Source organism: Diorhabda carinulata, chromosome 1, assembly GCF_026250575.1.
Source record: "Diorhabda carinulata isolate Delta chromosome 1, icDioCari1.1, whole genome shotgun sequence".
Lineage (NCBI taxonomy): Eukaryota > Metazoa > Arthropoda > Insecta > Coleoptera > Chrysomelidae > Diorhabda > Diorhabda carinulata.
Window position 1 is genome coordinate 30,249,290 of NC_079460.1, and position 20,627 is coordinate 30,269,916.

General features: G+C 31.4%; 1 protein-coding gene across 12 annotated transcripts in view; it reads right to left on the reverse strand.

The window, feature by feature from the left end:
* LOC130895455 (ELAV-like protein 3) overlaps positions 1–20,627 on the reverse strand; it is a 68,942-nt gene that overhangs the window by 32,834 nt on the left and 15,481 nt on the right. For 6 of the 12 annotated variants that reach the window (XM_057802817.1, XM_057802783.1, XM_057802801.1 and 3 more), the window contains exon 2: positions 6,685–7,083. In XM_057802817.1, the coding sequence (XP_057658800.1) occupies positions 6,685–6,889 (205 nt within the window). In that variant the 5' untranslated portion in view covers positions 6,890–7,083. Of the gene's footprint in view, positions 1–6,684; positions 7,084–18,396; positions 18,636–20,627 lie in introns of those variants that run through there. The other 6 variants (XM_057802810.1, XM_057802792.1, XM_057802841.1 and 3 more) reach the window with 4 other exon arrangements.

The following is a 20,627-nucleotide window of genomic DNA, read 5'->3' on the forward strand; positions in this document are numbered from 1 at the left end:
ACTATTTATTAAAAAAACGGCTTCGGCAATAAACAAAGAGAGAATTATCATAAAAAGGAGAGTGACATTATAAACATACACGGGAAATGCGCATTTTTTTTATTAAGCACCCCTGTGTCAGTTGATTCTCACTGATATGTAATTTTTTTTGCAAATTATTAACCCATGTATTTATGTAGCGTATTCGTTTGCGCTAAAACTGTTGCGTGCACTTGAACTTGAACGCTACCAATTTGTCTCTAGTTTTTTTCAGTAATCTGTCAGTGATAGTTCACACAGATTTGTAGTTTTATTTATCAATTTATACCTAGTGAATGTAGTATGTCGACACGATATAGATACAAAATATTTACGTATGTACATGTGATGTAAATCGCAGTTTATAAAATAAGTATGACTGACAATAATATACGTGTACGATGTGTATTATTTTTTTTCATTACCATTTTTAATTAAATAGCACGTATTTTCTTGAACACACTACGATGTGTTCAATAAAAACAAACGAATACTAGGTATATACAATAGTGCATTTTAAACTAAAGCATTAGCATTATATTTTAGAACGGATTGCAATCTAATATGTAAATTATTCCCCGGATGAGAATTTAGATAATGTAATAATGTAACTTGAGTCTTAGAGAGAAGCCTAAAGTATGGGTAACTTATGGTAACATTTAATCGAGCGTATTAGTCTTTATCAAGTGTTCTGACAGATCACATCTGCTCGATTATTGGTATGTTTAAATTTAAAGCCCAGGAAAGTTACTGAATAGTAAGAATGGGCCAACAAATCAACTATCGGATCTAATAAAAACTATTTTTGGAAAATATATAGATATTATCAGTTTGATTTTATTGCAAAAGAAATCAATTTTTAAAAAGACAGTTATAAAATACTTATGTTTAAGGGACTATGGAATTTATTACATATTAATACGATTATATATTTTACTTAATGTGAGTACGGAATTGTCTTAAAGAGGAGTGGTTTGTCGAGAACCCAGATGCCCCTTGCAGGCTTCACATGCAAGCACTAATAAGTTCATTTACGCGCGTTTTCTACGTTTCCTAGCTCCGCGGTCTTAGTATTATAAAATTGTGAAAGTCGCCTAGAAAATGAAAAACCGACCAAAATAGTTTTAGTCTCTAAGATCAGTCTATATTTTCAATAGTGCTGAACCAATTCTGAACACAATGGAACTAAACTAAATTCCCAAAAGCATTTTACATTCGAACAATAAATTGAAGAAAGTTTTTACTGAATGTATTTCTAAATAAACAGTATTAAAATTTAGTAGAAGGATTTATTAGGTAAAATCAAACGAAAATTTAGGAAAAATGGATGCAAAGTTTGAGAGGAAAAATTGAATATATACTTAAGCATCATGTTTTCACATTCATCAGATACAATACCATTTTGGTTCATACAAGTTTTGCAATTGGGAAATTACTTCGGAATCGATCTTTTGCTTTCAAAGAACGTAACTATTTTCATCTAAATACTCAAGATTTTCAATTAGAACCTTTAAATTTACAACTCATTTCCCAGAGTTTTCAATTTCTAATCAGCAATACAAACTCCAGTTTCCAAGTTTGGATTGATTATTTTCTATAACGTTAGTTATACAGATTGAAAACTCCACGGTGATAGAATCTTAACAAACCTATAACACGGTGTTTATTTGGATTATATAATTGTTAGATAATAATATAAGCGGAATAAAAAATAGATTGATACGAAGTAAGGGAATTAAGATACATACGTGCCTATCACTTCTTTGTCTTAATCACAAAATTAAGGATTTACGTATTTATTAGAACGCAGAGCCAACTTGATACACTCATCTTGGTGAAAATCTGAGCTCTGTTCATTAAGTAGGTACCTGAAAACGTACCCACATCATTTTCTGAAGAGAATTGATTGCTTGTTAAGTGTTCTTTATATGTCGAGAACAAGAAATTGTTACCAGGTGCCGAATCTGGCATTGTCATACAGGCACCCAACATTCCTCATCATTTGGGTTGGACAAATTAGTTTCTCAAAATTAAACAAAAACGATCTGCGTTGTTGGTCTGGATAGGTAATGGTTGCCATGACTTCATCCGCAGAAGGTGTATTCTCATTTTGTTATTGGTGATCAAAGATATTTCCACTCCATGTTTGCTTCTTTTTTTTGTGGGGACAGAATGATTGAGCCAAATGTAATCGATGAATTGCTGGCTGTAAGTATAGTAAACGCTGAGCTGCCCATCATTCTTGTGTATTTTTGTTCATCTTGGGATATCGGAGAACATCAAATGTTACTCGTTACTATAGCTCAGTTTCAAATATTCCAGAATGACTCTTCCATTTTACGGTTTTCGACATCCTGTCTGCTCATTGCATATTCACTATAAACTCGACTTGACTATGAATCAAGCGTATTGTTTCAGTTCTCCTAAATAGTCTAGATAATTTCTCTACCTATTCGCACACCAGCTGTATGATAAATTGCGCTATCGTCTTTCAATCTGTGAAAACGAAATTTCTTCACATACATAGTTCTCGCTGTTGCGGCTTATAACTTCTTTTCTGATTATCCCTCGTAGCGTCGGTTTAAAAATAGGCAGAAGGTTTATGCAATTTTAGGTCAGTCTCTCGTACAGTAAAGACAGTGTGCGAATTTCCGGAATATATTGATCTTATAACCCTCAAATTTGTTGAACATTGGAAACATGCCAAATTTTTTATTACACGTACAAACGAAATATTCGGTTCAGACAAACAGTTTTATGACACGGTAAGCCACACTTGGAATTATATATTTTTGCGTTTTACACAAACATTTCGACTGAATTTCATAATATGTAAAAATAGCAATTACAATTGGAATTTTCACGCCGAAATAGGTAACATAAGACAATTGGAAGATATATTATGGTATCTTTAAAACAAACTACTTAGTAACAGCACATGGGAGCAGTAATAACATATGGTACTGAAATAAAACTTGACTCTGACTCTGATTTTTTTAAATCGTATCAAATCTCAAGAATAATTTTGGATAAAAGAGCACACACAAAAGAAAACCACGATAGCAGAACAAATAAGAAAACAATGATCTGGTACAGACACGTTATGCGAATGGAGCCAAAAGACGCTTATCGTATATCAATATCCTACAAATAGAGATGATACTATGTAATAAATGAAAAAATGGGAAGAGCCAGCTATAATTCAAAAAGACCTTCCAGAGGACGAATGATGTGATAGGAAACCGCAACAGAGCCTATAGGATATGTATTGAAAAACAGCTTCGAGATATTAAATAAAAAATGAATGAAATCTACGTTTTTTCTAATAACATATAAAAAATGTAAAATTGGAAAATTAAATTCAAGCGGCATTACATATGTAATGTTCCCATCAACGCGACTAAATAATACATAAAAATATTTCAATCAGTTTCCTTTACTCATCATTCACATTCAATCTACATTGAAAATGATGAAAACTATTTAGGAAAAGAGTTCGATTAATAAAGCACATATTGGCAACGATGTGAGCGATGTGGAACACTTGGGAAAACAGTAAATTATAAAAACCTTTTTTCCATAATGGCAACAGCGTAGAAAAGCTGCGCAGAACTGTAATACCATCTAATCGATATCGCATACCATCCTCCGCAATCTAACTATCAAAAAATCAATGAGGCTACAACGCAGACTTTGGATTTTAACCGACACACACGGAAGTTTAAATAAAATAGGCAAATTTCTATGACAAGAAAATGAAATATTTATCATAATTGTCTTGATCGTTTCATATTTAAAATAAATGGATTATGAAATTTCTAGTTACTCATATTGAGAGTAAGATATACTAAAATTTTAACAATATATCAAAAATGTGAGAAATCTATACTCATTCGTTAGAGTTTTATATCAAATTTAATGAAAAAGTATATGTGCTTTTAAGCGTTCACACTTTCATTGATTTTTGAAATCAACAGTTCTAAATTAATAGAAACAGAAAAGAATTGACTCGACCTATAGTAATGCCTCCTACTCGATGGTTTGAAAACCACTACAGGAGCTGGCGCTGGCATATTACGCCAAGTTTTTTAATATTTTAATAAAGTGGAAAACACGATATTTTAGGGGTTAGGGTGAAATTGTCGTGAAAAAATGGTACACTTATTCTTTTTGACAATCTAAACTAAAACCTTTTTTTTCTTAGAAATATCGTTCATTAATTTCCCAAGTTTTTAATTCACTAGTATTGAAATTGTAAAAAATAACACAAAAACTGAATTTTACACGAAAAAATTATTATTCAAAATATTACTGAATGGTAATAACATTTGAAAATGGTTTTCTGCATATGGAAGCAGCAGCTGATCGTATGCTACGAATAACACCATCATTTTTAGCCAGTTTTAGACATCAATTTTTGATGGTTGAACATAAATTAGTCAATTCACGTGGCCCTATGGGAAATTCTCGAGAGATGATAGTTGACAAATTGCGCCATTTTGTTGAAAACGCATTTCACTCAAATCAATGTCCAATCCATATTTTAAAACAAAAATCATTTATCATAGTACGTTAATGATCTCCACAGACCATAAAATAAGGTCCGGCATTATATTCCCTATGGTCTGTTATGAATTGATTCTACTTCATATGTGACAATTTTGTTTTTTAACAAAAATATCAGAAATGAATCTCAATTCTGAACAAAATTTTATGATAATTGCTTCAATTTCTACACTAGTTGGATCTAATGCAGACAGAATCCCAATTTGACACCGAATCGATAAATTGATATTTTTTCACACTTACGTTTTCAGCCAAAAATTTCTGATCAGAACGTACATTCCTTCAACATGTTAGTATCATTTAGAGATTTTATGGTATGAAACCTATATACAGTTCGATGAATGGCTAGCTTAGATTGTATGCGCCATAAAATTAAGATGTTTTCAAGTTGCGAGAATTGATTTCCAAATATAAGTTTGGATAATTTGATAGCTTTGTTCAAGCGCCAATCTACGTATGATAATTACTCAAAGTATACCGATTATAATTGGCAAAAAGTGACCGCAGTACAATAGTTCGTTTAACAGTAAACCCTTTCTAACATTATCGTCCACTATTTTAGATATTCCTTTGAGGTACGCCTTTGGCACACTATTTTCAGTGTTTGTGAATGGATAACAATAGGCTAAACCCATATATTGACCTCAACCCGGGTGGTACTACCTGCACTTGATAAAAAGAAAGAATTTTACAATGAAATCAATGCCAATACCTTCCTAAAATAAACTATAAGAATATTAATAGGAGTTCTATTAGGGCACTATCGCTTACACAAACACCCGAAGACGCTAGACCTAGCAGATAATGCACAAAAGATAAAAAGTCTACCCATATTCTCTCGCAAATGTGAAACACTAAACAACTCCAGAGCACTAGACTATACCACAATCTAGACTTTTTAAAAGGAGTGGGATTCATGGATCAGCTGTAAACACTGGGTTCTCCAGTATTGCAGCAAGAAAAGGGGACACAATAGATCCTTTGGGTCACAGTGTGTATGAGACCCCAAATCCATGCATACATACATAACCCCTAAAATATCGTGTCTTTCACTTTATCAAAATATTCAAACACCTGACTTAATAAGAGCTAACTTTAAAAGGTGCCAAAATACCACCAATTATCGAATAGTATAAATATTGTAACAACTATTGAAATGAGGGTCATGTAAACAGAACCAGGAAAATTATTTACTGAAAAAGATCTCCACCAAAGGCGCAAGAAGTAGAGGTAGGCGAAAACTAAGATGGAATTAGAGGATTTTAGGAGACTCAGGTAATATAAGGGCTACTAACTGGAGAGCAGGAATGAACAAATGTCTGTGGCGGTGGAGGCTCCCAACGGGATGTAGAATTTATAATGATCTTCAAAAACTACAATTCCAATGTCATTTATCTTCATATTAACTTGAAAATTAGAGGTAAAGCAGATATTAATTTTCTGCAATTAAAAAAATACATCATACTCAAGTCATTGTAGACATCAAGTTAATTAAAATCAGCTTATTGATGAGAGGTGTTACTTTTCGTTAGAAAGCATTAATAAAAGATATGATAAGATAAAAGACATTCCCAAGAAAATAATTATCTTTTAGAAAATTTTAATAGATATATTAAAAAATGTCCTCTAATTGTAGATTTCGAAAAATCGACTGATTTTATAATTACCATGTGGATACTATTCTGATCAGCATTGAGGCAATTGTTTTACTAAAAAACAGTAGCAATTGTCTGAAGATAATCAATTGAATGTTATATTATATATGATTAATACAAAAAAAAATTAGCTACTGAAATAGTTTTCTATATATTCTTTGAAAAAGTCAGTAATCAATCATCGTTTTTAGTCTGGATTTAGGTTTGTTTGTTAAGCACTATTTTTTAATTTGTTTAGTGATTTTGTTTCACTTATAATATTTTTAAATTATAATTATCATTTTTGTATGCTTTCAATACATTAAGCACAAACCACTCTTAGGAATATCGTCAAAAAGAATAGGTACACCAAACTTGACAAATTTTTGTAGTTAAATCCATTAATTGTTAATAAATCTACTTTAAATGAACTTTTTAAGATGTTACAACAAACAAATTAAGTTACCTGTAACTTTATCCCTAATTAGCTTGCAACTCTCAACTTCACCAATACTGGAAAATAGAGATCTTATTTCTTCTTGTGTCATGGTTTGAGGTAAATAGTTGACAATGAGGTTAGTTTTTGACTCTTCTTGTCCTCCTCCGACACTATTGCCGCTACTGCCATTTTGCTGTCCCACCACTGCGGAGTCTAAGCCGTTGGACATCATGTTTCTTTTTTCTTGTTTGATAACTTTACTCAGTTTAAACGAAGAAATTTTCAATTTTCTTTAATAGCTCGTCTATTTAATTAACTTATCCTGTACACTTAACTTAGTTGGTGTTGTTTGTTTACTTTTAATCGAAACCTTGATGATTATTTTTTTGGTATTTTTGAAGGGTAAAGGCTACCCTTATGTATAATCTGCAACAAATTAATATATTGTTAAATTACATACGTTTCAATGACCACAAATTAAAATTTAATAATAAACATTAAACATGCAAATCCAAATGAGAGATGAGAAATAATTCATCCCATCTCTATTATACATAATGAAACAAACGCCATTTGGACAGTTGTTTTTTGAATGATATGAATTCAATATTATATAACAAAATTAAGATACCACAATTCTCCATAAATAATTATAAAAGTATAAAGTGGGTCTAAGAATTAAGAAATTGAAGTGGTATTTTCATTACTTATGATTTTATCTTAGTTTTAAACTAAGTTTACACTTATATTGATAGATACCCATAGAAAACGTATTTTAATGATATTTCTCTAAAGATTAAACTTCTTTTAAAGATTCATTTTATCTTTATTTAAATTTACTGAGCATTTATTTCTATTTGAAGTTGGAACACTCAATATGAAGGAAACTAGTTTAAACATATTCTTGGTATCATTTTTCAGATATGTTTAAAGAGCTGGTACCATCTCTGTGCAGTAGTGTCTTTACCATTTCCTTCCACTTGTTAAGTTTAATGAAGTTGTAGCATTCTCAACCATTTCAAAACTTAATTTTTTCGATTCATGATTTTCAGTTTAACGAAAATGTTTTCATCTGAAAAATGATAACGCTTCGGTCTTCGAAGCTTCGGTTTTTTCAAATTCAGCAAATTTATTAAAAATGTTTCATCTGGTAGCCGATAAAACAATCCTTTGGTCTTTGAGTTGACCTTGGGCGCAAAAGGCATAAATGATGTTCATACGTATTCGTGCATAATTGTGAAATAGAAAGAAACAAATGAAAGAGTGATTGAGAATGTTGCGGTCGCGCCCTTTTCTCGCGCTTTCATGCGCTTCGCGCCAAGCGGCCGGTTAGTAACCAGTAAGCAGCCTCCTCCGCGTCTGGCAACGCTGGAAAAGGCTCAAATGAATGATACCAGCTAAAATCTGGTTTTTAATACATTTTAGTGAATTTAGAGAAACTATGATTTTCTTATGACATTCAGCAGATTTCCTCCAAATTCTTTATTGAATCAATTAGTTTAATATAATAAATATATTCAATATCTACTGCATAGTTTTTGATATTGATTGTACATATTGAAAAAGGAATTGAAGACAGGAAACTGAAATCTGATAGATAGGTACTAAAATACAAATTCGTAGATTACGACGGACGTCAATGTAAAATTGGTGTTTCATTGAATTTGTGAACTTGGAAATCAAAATGATCAATAATGTAAAAATGTTATCATCAACTACAACTACAAAAAACCTCCGTAACCGAAATACTCATTTTACGTATAAAATATGTATACCCGTTTAGTGTCTTTATGACAAAGCAATATATTTTTTAGTAAGTATATGTATGTACCGATTTAATTGAATAGATACTTTGAATATAATTAGAAACACAATGAAACTACCTCCAAATAAACTTTTAATAGTTTTCAAAGAATCTATTACAAAGACTTTAATATAGAGATGTAATGAACAAAATCAAATTATATTTACCTTCAACCGGCTAAATAACCTCCAAAAGAGGCAGCTTAGTTTGATGTATTTCAAGAATTTACAACAATTAAATTGCTCAACTTCAATATTAAGGTAATCTCAATTCATTGGACAAAACGAATTTTTCATTGGGACCAACAACCTCACAACAAAACCAAATTAATACTGTAAAAATTATTGGCGGGTATGTATATATTGTTAGCGCCAAATATCCAGAAATCTTATTTATTGCTCCGCCTACTTGGAGAATGTCAGTAGCGGAGCAATTAAATAAAAATGAGGGCTGCTTTGAAAATTTTTAAAGTGGCCTAAAAACATTTTTTGCAAATGAATGAGAAAAATCGCAGTCTTGTTAAAGAGCACACTTTTAGAGTGAAATATCCGCACTTCTGATAGTGAAAAAGAATTACTACAAGTAGTATAAAGTGTGGTAGATATGGAAAATCGCTAACAGTTCCAAAAAATCCAAGTGAAATATAGAGACGAGATGATTCAAGCGTTATATTCTGACAAAGAAACTAGATCCACTCAACTACTGAGATATGTAGTATATATATTACATATTATAAACAATATTTTCTCCAACGAATTTATCGATGTATGGTGACATTGGCTTCAGGTGAGAATTTGATAATTATTTTCTTTTTTAATAATTCAATTTTGTTTTATTAGAATGTCACCAAATTGACATAATAGATATAAATTTTACTGTTTTATTATTTATATATTTGCCATTTGTAACTCAGAAGCTTAAGTTTTCGGAGTTCTATGCAGATTTGTGCTATTACAATTTTTAACTTTTTATATATATATACATATAATTATTATATACATCTTTGTTTTCAAATTTTGCTAACTATTTTAAAAAGGTACCGAAACAATTCAGATATACACAAAATGTTCATTTAATCATTGATATAATATATAACACATTTAATTTATGATAAAGAGTTGAGCTAGATAATGGAGAATATTATATTTAACGTGATGGTATTAAAATATAGATCAAAAGTAATTAATCACTGAAAAAATTTTTGAAATCCATCTATAAATGACTTAGAAATAAATTATTGAAGTTTACGTATTTTAGTATGGAACGTCTGTGGTTTCTGATTCGCCTGTGACGTCATTTGACCTATTCAATATCACCGCACCACGAATCATTCAAGTATTAGTTTCCTAGTTGCGCTAGGATTCTATGACTTGAAGTCGACGGTACTTCTTTTGTTAATAGATTTTCATAAAATTCAATTCGACGTCTTTTTTCATACTCTACTCGTTCTTTTTGAGGTTTCACCGCCTTTCGACAAACAAATTTATGAGGACATATTATGTTGGCTTTTAACTTCAATGTTCCCCCAACTAGTCGATGTTCAACTAAATTTTCTGTGTCATTTTCAACCTGTAAATAAATTCGATATTCACAGTACTTACATACATATGAAGTAAATAACAAATATATTTACATAAAATATATAGTTATTTTTACTGAATAAGTTATTCCGGACCTACTTACGATTAGGTATATCGATCAGAAATAGGCACCTATTATTAATAGTTACATCAAAATGATCTTCACACATTTAGTGCTTTTAGCGCCAATTAAATCACGCTTCATTACTTTGCACCACTTTTTCCTTGTTGTTATATTATTTGGTACAAGAAAAAAAACATATGATAACAAGAAAACTATATCATTTCTTTATTATAAAAAAAAGTTTGTCCAATAAGATTCTTCTTCAAGATATATAAGAAATTTAATGTAAATTTTCCGTATTTCTTTTGCATTCTCTCGCTTTAATTATGTAGCAAACTTACTGATCCCTTATACTACTCTTTTTTTTTATTATAACATCGTTTTCCATTATGTAATAATTAATATATACGCCACTGTACTGTGCTGAGCAACAGTTTTTTTTCACTCACAAATTGCGTTCGACTAGGACTGAAGCTCTTTTTTACACTGTATTGAAAAAAGGTTTACATTACAAACTGCCTTACAACATTCCAAACATATTCCCATCTTTTTCGAAAGCTACACTTCAAATTTAGGGGTACATGGAGATAAATTTATTAATAGGATTTATATATATGACAGTTTATTATTAAAAATATTATCAAGTCTTCAAAACTGCAATAGAAATATCAGAAAGCAATTCATTTGGAATATGTGAATTATTTTAACACTTTCATTAGAAGCCATAGGTGGCGTGCCGTAACATTGTTCACTATTTGGCTTGGCGCCAATTTGGCAATGAAGAATTGAAACTTTTTATACGTAATGAAATAAAAGACACAATGGTTAATATTTAAGAAAGAACTAAACTATTATATATTGTTTTACATAAAAATCACATATTCATTTAAATATAAAAGGGGAAAGAAGATTTAAATATATCCCTATATACTCCTAGATCAATATATAATTTGATTGATGGCTGCTACATATTTTTGAGATGCAAAAATCAATGAAAAATTAATTTTTCTTGTTAAAACAGATTTCTATTCTGATTTTATTTTTATTTTGATATTCATGATGTAGGTGATCTATAGATCAATATAAATAAGCAAATTGTCAGTGTCAAATCATAATTATATATGATTTGACATATAACATAAACATTGAAATTTAAGTAAAGAAGTTGAATAAAAAAATGTTGAGATTGAAATATTTGCAATAAAATATTTTTTTGAAATATATAAATAACTAACTTTTCGGACATTCATTTTATAAATTTATTCGATATTCCACGCTGCTGAGCTTTGAATTTGAATTTTTCGCTGCACATATGGGTTATTACAAATTTGTCAAAGTTAGTCCAAAGAATTATATAGAGGATTCATGTTTTTGTTTTTAGAAAATCCTTGAAAAGGTAATTTTCTATTTAATTCGCTATCAGATATAGTGCTCTGGAGTTCAGTAGTGTTTCACACCTCGAGAGAATGTTAACAGGTATTTCGTGCAACAAAATCTGCACGCCGCATTATCTGCAAGTCTTTTGAGGCGACAGTGCCCTGATAGGATTTCTGTTAGTATTCGTAAATTGTTCTTACTTAGGTTAATACTTTCAGCAAATCTTCTCTACTTATAGTTTCCGAGCAAAGTCTTTGCCTGTCTCAACCCCTGTAGATTGTTCTAGTAATTGTTTTTGCTCCTATCTACCTCCTTTTCCATTGCTTTTTCTATCGTTCTGTAGCTAATACCACAGAAGATTGTCTGCCCCCGCTTTAGCTTAAACTGTTTACATTAAAATTACTATGTTCCATAAAAATTATTTCAATACTGCATAGCATCAATAACAAATAAAAATTGCATTATAGTTTCTGGTGTAATTTACTCTTGTAACCTAAAAATTTCCATCGTAATATTGTAATGAGGCGTATTTTCCTTCCCAACCTTTGTTATGCGTGGGTGCATTAATAACCAATTAATTAGCTTATATCACACAACATAATATGTCACGTAACTAACATGAACAATAATGGTAGACGAATATCCTAGACAAACTTAACAATCAATTAAATAACTAGATATACATACACAAAAAACCCATTGTTATTTCAATCAGATGTCAAATTATTTGTCCTAATAAGAGTAAAACTACAGTAAATCAGAAATTTATAGTTCAAAAATTATTTTATAAATTCTATTTGATTATGCGAGGGTGGCTTGTCGTAAGAGTGACTTTTCAGAGGTTAGTTTCCGCCAAATATCTAATTTACATGTAACATTTTGTTTGTAATTATGACATATGGATAAGTTTTAATACTTATATGAAGAAAACTGCTTTCGTTCTTGTGTCATTATTTAGAAAAAAATATTTAGACTGTTAATTAAACATTTGTTACACCGGAATCGAGGAAATGTACGCAAATATTATCCTGAAAGTGCTCTGTCCCATGGAAAGATTTGTAAGTGTTCTCTACTATTAGAAGTGACCAAATTAACAAGGTTATGCTGGACATCAAGGATCGACATTCACTGCAACTACTCCAGAAAAGGTTATAGATGAAAAAAGACAAGATTATTTGTCATTTAATTCTAACAAATGTTTGGATATCTTTAAACGTAATCCAAGTGAATTTTTTCGTCGATATGTCAAAGTACATTAAACTTGTGTATATCATTGTATCTCAGAAACAAAAATACAGAATAAACAATAGACTTCATCCGACAAGCGTTCCAAGAAAGGAAAAACCGCTAACCGTCTAATAGTCAAGGCCACAATGTTTTGGGTTTCCAAAGGTGTAATCTCCATTGATTATTTAGAAAAAGTAAACGATAATTGGCCGATATTTTACTAATTTGCTGACATGAATTTTCGAAGAGTTTGGAAACTTGCCAGACCAAGTGTGTTAAAAAGGGATCATTTTGAAAAGGGAAATACTTTAAAGTAAAGTAACTTTTTCATAGAAAAATCATTCTTCCGTCAAACCATTGTATAATTGACAGCAACGATTGGTTAAACTTGACCAGGTTAGGAAAAGCTCTATGGGTTTGATTCACGCAGCAATTCGTAGAAAAAAAAGCGTAACCATAAGAAAATGATTGAGTAGAAATTTTTGAAATCGTTGAGCACACTGTTTAGTATCACCACCCCAATATTCACTAATACACTCTCTGACGTACGTTTTGTTATCAGTTATTATCTTCGGGGACCGAACATACAAGCTATTATTTTATTGGCAAGCACTGTGTTACTTTACAAAGATATGAATATGTAATATATAATGTATAAAATTATTACAATTTTTTTATGGCATTGTTCGATGTTTATTTGTTTTTCTGGTATAAAGTGTCTATTAACCAAAACAATAAGAACTAAGCTTTCATCTGATCGCAAAGGGTGTTCAATATTTAGTGACTTGATTGGTACAACGTCTGTTTCTGATCACGTGAAAAAATATTTGTTTTGGAAGTTTTTGAGACTTGTAGCAAAGAATAAAAATCAATATAGATTAATTTTCCACCACTGTAAAATTCCCTATTTGGCTAGTTTCTGGATTAATGACAAATGAGCAGACGCACGTGATGGAAGAAAATTTTATTCTTCAACAACTGTGCTTATTTTTTCTAAAGTTCGGCAACAAAACGTATCAGCATAATAAAAAACATTACATCTTTGGAATTTCAAAATAAAATGGCTATAACCTTATTGGCCGAAAAAAAACTTTTTTTAAAACAATTTCAACAAAGTCCCGTCTTTCTAGTGTATTCTTATTTATGAAGTACAATGTTCCGGGAGCCAGTGACAAATTTTCATCACGAATTTCCTCCCGAGTGAAAATTCGTAAAATGCAATAGGAATTTGTGTTAAGAAGCTTCGCGACCGTCAGCTGCGGTTCCGGTAGTGGGGCAGGCAGCGACAGCCTCCCACGCACGAAGAAAAAAAAAGTTTTTTTTAATCAGCTGACCATGATATGGCGGATTATACGTCAGCTGGACGCTCGAATGTGTAAAAATAATTTATATTTTCAATAATTCCCTCTCAAAATTAATCTGGTGATAGTTTATAATGTTTATATGTTACTGTGAATGGAAATTGATGTTAGCTTGTTGTATCGCAGTAGAAAGTTCGTCAGCTGATTTTTTTCATTATTTACTAGAGTATATTACCTATTCTCTTATAAATTTTCACCAGGGAGGAAATCACTTTGCTCTAGTTATTCTCTTTTTTTATAAATTGAAGTTATACATGTTATTATAAACGATGGATATTTCATGTTACATCAAATGAAAGACGTGCCTCTTAGCTTTAGGAATATTTCAAAAAAACTTTTACAGATAATTTATGCAAACAGGGCTAAGATAATTGTCATTACTTTTCATTGGAACATATTTCCATCGATCAAAGATACCGAGCACAAACTTCGAGGTGCGGAGCAAGTTAACTTCCGTATCGATAGTCCTGATCTAGTACGAAAAAGAGTTTTCAATTGAGCTGAAAAATATTTATTTCAAGGAAGCTCCTATTTAGTTACTTATTGAAAATAGGGAGCAAGATTATTTGGCACCATATATGAGCAACAAAACTATTTTTGTGAATACGGATGTTTGTTATACATACATGGTAACGAATGGACAAGTTATAAAAACTGTACAGAATGGATGTTCGTGTCCAGCTCATGAAGAAGCGCTTGCCAAATCGATTTTCAAAGAAATTTAACGATCCGTTGTTCTGACACAGATGTATTGGTTATGTTATATGGCTCATGTTTCAAACGATGTTAACGTTTTTATGGAAGTTGGCGTTGGAAAGCATATTAGATTCATAAATGTCATTCAACTTTACAAAACTTTGGGACCGAGTTTAAGTGCAGCACTTCCGGCATTCCATGCATTTTTTACAGGATGTGATTTCAACCCTGCATTTTTTAGAAAAGGCTAAAAGCGCCCATTTACCATCATGTCAAAATCTGAAGCTTTTACCGAGTGTTTTGTTCAAATGTCAGAGCCATCGATGAACAGGGAAGATTTATTTGCCAGAATTCAAGAGTTTACTTTCCAAAGGTACAACTTTAAGCTAGGGTTGCGATGTTCCAAAAAAGTTTTTGGACAATACAGATGAATTCAAGTTGCCCAAAAAAGTTATTGACGGTTCTTCGCTACCCCCATGTGAATTACAACTTTATAACCAATATTTAAGGACGTGTTACATTGCCCCAATTTGGTCTCGAGCACACCTTAAAGCTCCTACAACTGAATAACCTTCAAATTTTAGTTGGGAAGAAATTGATAATCGATTTGAATTTCATTGGTTTTGTGAGACTCAGTTACCAACGTCAATTGAGGAGATAACCATTCAGCCTGAAAAAGGTATCTTTTAACAGATGATAATGATGATGATGACATGATCGCAGGTAATTCCTCTGACAGCGAATCTGACATTGAATTCGAGAAAATTGAAAGTGACTCAAGCCAAAGCGAGAGCGAAAATGAATAGTTGTTATTATTATTTGTATTCATTATAATAAAATAAGGGTTCATTAGTTGATAAAATTACTTTAGTTATACCTATATGTATATCCTTCATTATTAAACGTCATATTTAATATCAACATACTCAAATCAAGTATACTGTCAAACAACTAGAGCAAAGTGATTTCCTCTAGGGTGAAAATTTATAAGAGAATAGGTAATATAATCTAGTAAATAATAAAAAAAATCAGCTAGCTGTAAATCAAGGGAAAAGTCGTCAGCTGATAAGATTCAGTAGGTGATAGATGCTGCTACGTTCCACATTTCAAGTTACCAGCTGACGAAATTTTCAATGAGATACAGCAAGCTGACATTAATTTCCCTTCACAGTAACATATAAACTATCACCAGATTAATTTTAAGTTGAGAGGAAATCATTGAAAACATAAATTATTTTTACATATTCGAGCGGCCAGCTGACGTATAATCCGTCATATTATGGTCAGCTGGCTTTATTTTTTCTTCAAGATATTAGATAAACTATTATTCGAGAAATTTTAGAATGGGAGGAAATGACTAAAAACACTTTTTTTTCTTCGTGCTTGGGAGGCTGCCGCTGCCGGTCGCGAAACTTCCTATTGTATTTTACGAATTTTCACTTGGGAAGAAACTGGACATGAAAATCTGTTCCTGGCTCCCGGACTACAATGGTGTACTAAAGCTTCATCTATGTATCAACAAAAACATTGACTAATATTACGTCTAAAAAATATCTAAAAATTAATTTGAAATTTTCTACGACTGAAGTTATAATATCATCGTAGCGAAAACATTTCTGCCTTAATAAGTCAGAGTAATATGCAGCGTTTACGGGTGTACTCCATTCCTTAAAGGAGATGAAAAGGATTCACTCGCAGTCTAGAAGTATGGCCATCACTTTCCTGGTGTTTTTCGTGACCTTTCTATTTTTTTTGGCAGCAGCTCTCATTTCCGATGCAACTACAAGGAATCTCTTGGATGTCGGATCATACTTAAAGACCTTATTCCCATCACCCGTTACAATTGATCGGATTTCAGTTTCTTGGTCTTCGCGGACCTAAAAGCCCTAAAAATCGCTCACAATATTCTACTCGACGCTTCTTTGGCACTGCACTAATTTTTGTCATATTCAAATGCTCATTGGAATCCTTAGAAAACTGGTTCTAGAAGTACCAGTCTGTGCTGCAATTCCTTTTGTTTTTAGGCGCCGGTAACGGAACAATTTCACTAATTTAATGTTTTCTGGAGAAGTCACAGTCACAGAGGCTTCCATCTCACCTTCTAATTATTATTGTCCCCAACGATATAGGTTAGACCAATTGTTAATGTTGAATGAAAATGATGGTTGTGATAATCCTTCTACAGTCAAAAATTTTATAAATGCGCAAAATTAATTTGAGACATTTTACAAAACAACTCGACAACAACTCGACTGAATTGTCGTTCGAGCTCTACTATAATAAAATAGACCGAAGCATAAATATTTTTTCGAACGCACTTTTTTCACTATTTAGTAAATATGAGGCCAAAAACTCATGGACCGCACTACATATAAAAGAATTTATGTTCAATCAAACATTCAAGATTCTCTTCACAATACAAAATTTGAATCATGCTTTTTTATAAAAAATATTTAAGAACGCTCGAGTGCTATGTGGCCCCTATTAATTTCGATTTTTTCTATTGATCCATTCTTGATTTTTTAGTTAGCAACTATCAATTCAGTAGATTAATTTGGAAATAACTTGGAGCATCTACCAACTCTACATTACTGAAATAATATTGTAAAAACTTGCCAATAACTGCATTCAGAAACCATATGGAAACAAGATAATTCAAAAGACGTTTTTTATTACGGGTGCATATTTGATTTCTTACACTCATGTCTCTAAACAACTAAAAAATATTTATAAATAAGTGTTTATACTCTCATAGACGAAAAAAATATACAACGCCAGAAATTCGAATAAATATTAGTCACTTCCACACAAAATGGGGTGTACTTTATTTCATTTGCATTATAATCAAGATCGTTATGAAAAAAAATTGAGCCATATGAAGGTAACGGGAAACACCAATGTTAGGGTGAAGAATCATCAGTCTCTCTGACCCCATATCCATGACTATAAACATACGAAACTGACGATACATCTGTCTAGTAGTCGAGCCAGCGCAAGAAATAAAACTATGAAACGACGCTAAAATATTTCAAATACAAATATCAATAATCCTATGAATTTTAAGTAAAGAAGTAAGAGATATGATCAGTCAACAATAATTTGAATGTTTGTCAACAGCTGTCACATAAAATATAATCACTACCGAATGTGATATTAAAAGAAGTCTGAATCATAGCATTTATTGTCTGGAACGGTGATTTGACATAAAAAGCATAACAGCGTGGGCATATCAAATTACAAACTAGGTATGTAAATAAAAGCAGTTGCGAATGGTCTAGTTTTTAACACTTCAGAATGAAGTAACTTCCTACTGTATGCTCACATGAATTTGAATTTAGTTTATTTATAGATGCCGTAGCTATTTTCGTAAAAGGCAAAACAAATCCCACATATTTAAGAGAATATTGGAAACAAGCGTTCACTCAAACTTAACAAAATTATACCAATCAGCAATTAAATTTTTTAGAACTTGTCACTGATTTCTAAAACAGTTTAGTTCAAAGGCTGAGCAATATTCATCTATTTCAATTAAGCTGTAATTAAATCGATACTAATAGACCCTTCATCAAGTATATTCCATGAAATATAAAAACAAATTTACTACAATCGTAAAAATAAATAACAACTCACCAAAATCCGGCAAATTAAACATGTGGAAATTCACAACCGTTTCAAAATAACCTAACAAATTAAACTGAAATACTACTATAAAAGGCAAACTAAAAACAAACGAAAAGAAAAAAAAGAAAAAAAAAGTAAAAACCAAAACTACTCCAACCGAGTTCGGATTCGTACTACCGATGGGTCGCGATATTAAAATTGAACAGCTCCGTCCGGACTGTCGGTTGTGAGGGTTTACACAGCACATGCGTCTAACAGGGAGTTAATTGTTATTGTCGCTTAATTTAATTATTTAAATAGTTATTGGTTCAAATTTATATTTTTTTACAATCATTCAATTCTTTTGCTTTGTCAAAAAACATGCTTAAAGTACCATGCCTTAATTACGAGTATATATTATATTTGATGTTTTGTTGCATTCTTACATTAAAGAGAATTCAATTGAATATGTTTTCAAATAATAAGACACAACACTATATGTTCATAATCATAACAAAAGTGTATCTAGTGTTGCGTTATATATCAGGACACATGCAAGGAAATGTTACTACGACTACGTTTGATTACGTTTATATCTTTTAGTTAGATTTGGATACTGTGAAATCTTCGCTATACATTTTGAGGATGGGAATAGAGTAAAGCAGGTATTGGAAAACCTACATTATTCTCCAAAAACGAAGCAGTTTTATAATGTTTTTAGTCATTCCAACTACGAGTAGAGTCAGAATATTTAGTGTATTTAGAATAAAACAACGAAGTTATGTACTTCTTCTGTTTTCAATAGCGTTTCCGAGATGTGAATTTACCGTGGACCGTTACATTTTTCATCTATGAACACAATTGACCCAATTCCGAATAAAACTGTGTTATGGATGAAAATAACTCTTAACTCTAAGTAACGGATGCGGTCGTTATTTTTTAAGTTTGGCATCAAAATGTAGCAGAAAATCAGCTGTATATTGGCCTGTTATTATTTTCCCTTATTCTAAACAATCAATAAAGAACTTTCCAAAAACTGTGACCATGTCTTTATTAGCGGAAAAATGGTTTTTGTTTCCTTGAGAGCTCAGATGAAGTCGATGACTTCGACTGTATTTTTGTTTCAAAAGTAATATGGCGACAGAAGAGAGAAACAAAGGGGAGAGAAACAAAGCTTGAACAGAGTCGAAGCATAGAGTAATGAAGTGCCTCGAGCGATAGAAAACAAAATTTCCTCATTCAAAATTTCAATTGTGAAATCAAAGATCTTCGGGTAAGTTTTAGATTTGTGATATTAATTAAAATTTGTTTTGGCATTTTACTCCTTTAATCTTTTATTTTATTTCATACATATTCCCTATTTTCGGTTAATTTTAATAAACCAATTGTTCTTTTAATAGAAATAATTTTCAAAATATTCCTTTTTTCTGTTAATATAAATGTATTTTGTATGCGATTAGTCATAAAAATAAATATATTATTAATTTTTGTATTGAAATATTGTGTGACTTTTGGGCTAACTTTGATGATCGTTGTTCGGTTTGATATGTTGGACTTAAACGTTAAATACGGACTAAAAACATCCTCTGTCTCCAGTATCTGTGGAAAACGCAATTAAGCATAAATTCGGGGGAAAGATCAAGTTCTTGTCATTTATCTGATAAACATAGTCACCGCTCCTTTTTCCTAGCCGTCATCATTGTTTGATCCTTCTCTCTTTGATGAACTCATTCGGTCCATCTATGTTTTTGGTAGAGTTTTCTGTTAAACAACTTCAGGGATTGCATAGCGCGAATTGGAACAGGTACAGATGAATAATACGTATTTCCCGTCTGCAGTGACTCCGAACTGGGTCGGACAATTTGAAGAATCATTCAATCAAATGAGATCAAAAGCACGCAAGCACTCACGTCCAGTGATTGTCTACCTCTTGAAAATCAGCTTTTTATTTGTTAGTGTCTTAGTTTGTTGCTACCTTCATTTACCTTGTGTTATTTATTAGTATTCTTATTGATTGCAATGCGTCTAATGATTAAGCACCCAATATACAATATAGACTGGAATAAATAATTCTGGGGGATCGGAATTAATTGATAGATAAGGACTGAAATAAAGCATTAAATTATTATATAATAAAAGCTGCATTAACGTGCGACGATCTAATATATGTCTGAAATAAGAAATGAAGGAGAAACACGTATATATATAACGGAAGTAACATAGATAACAACGTAAAATGATAATTATCATAGTTACAGACA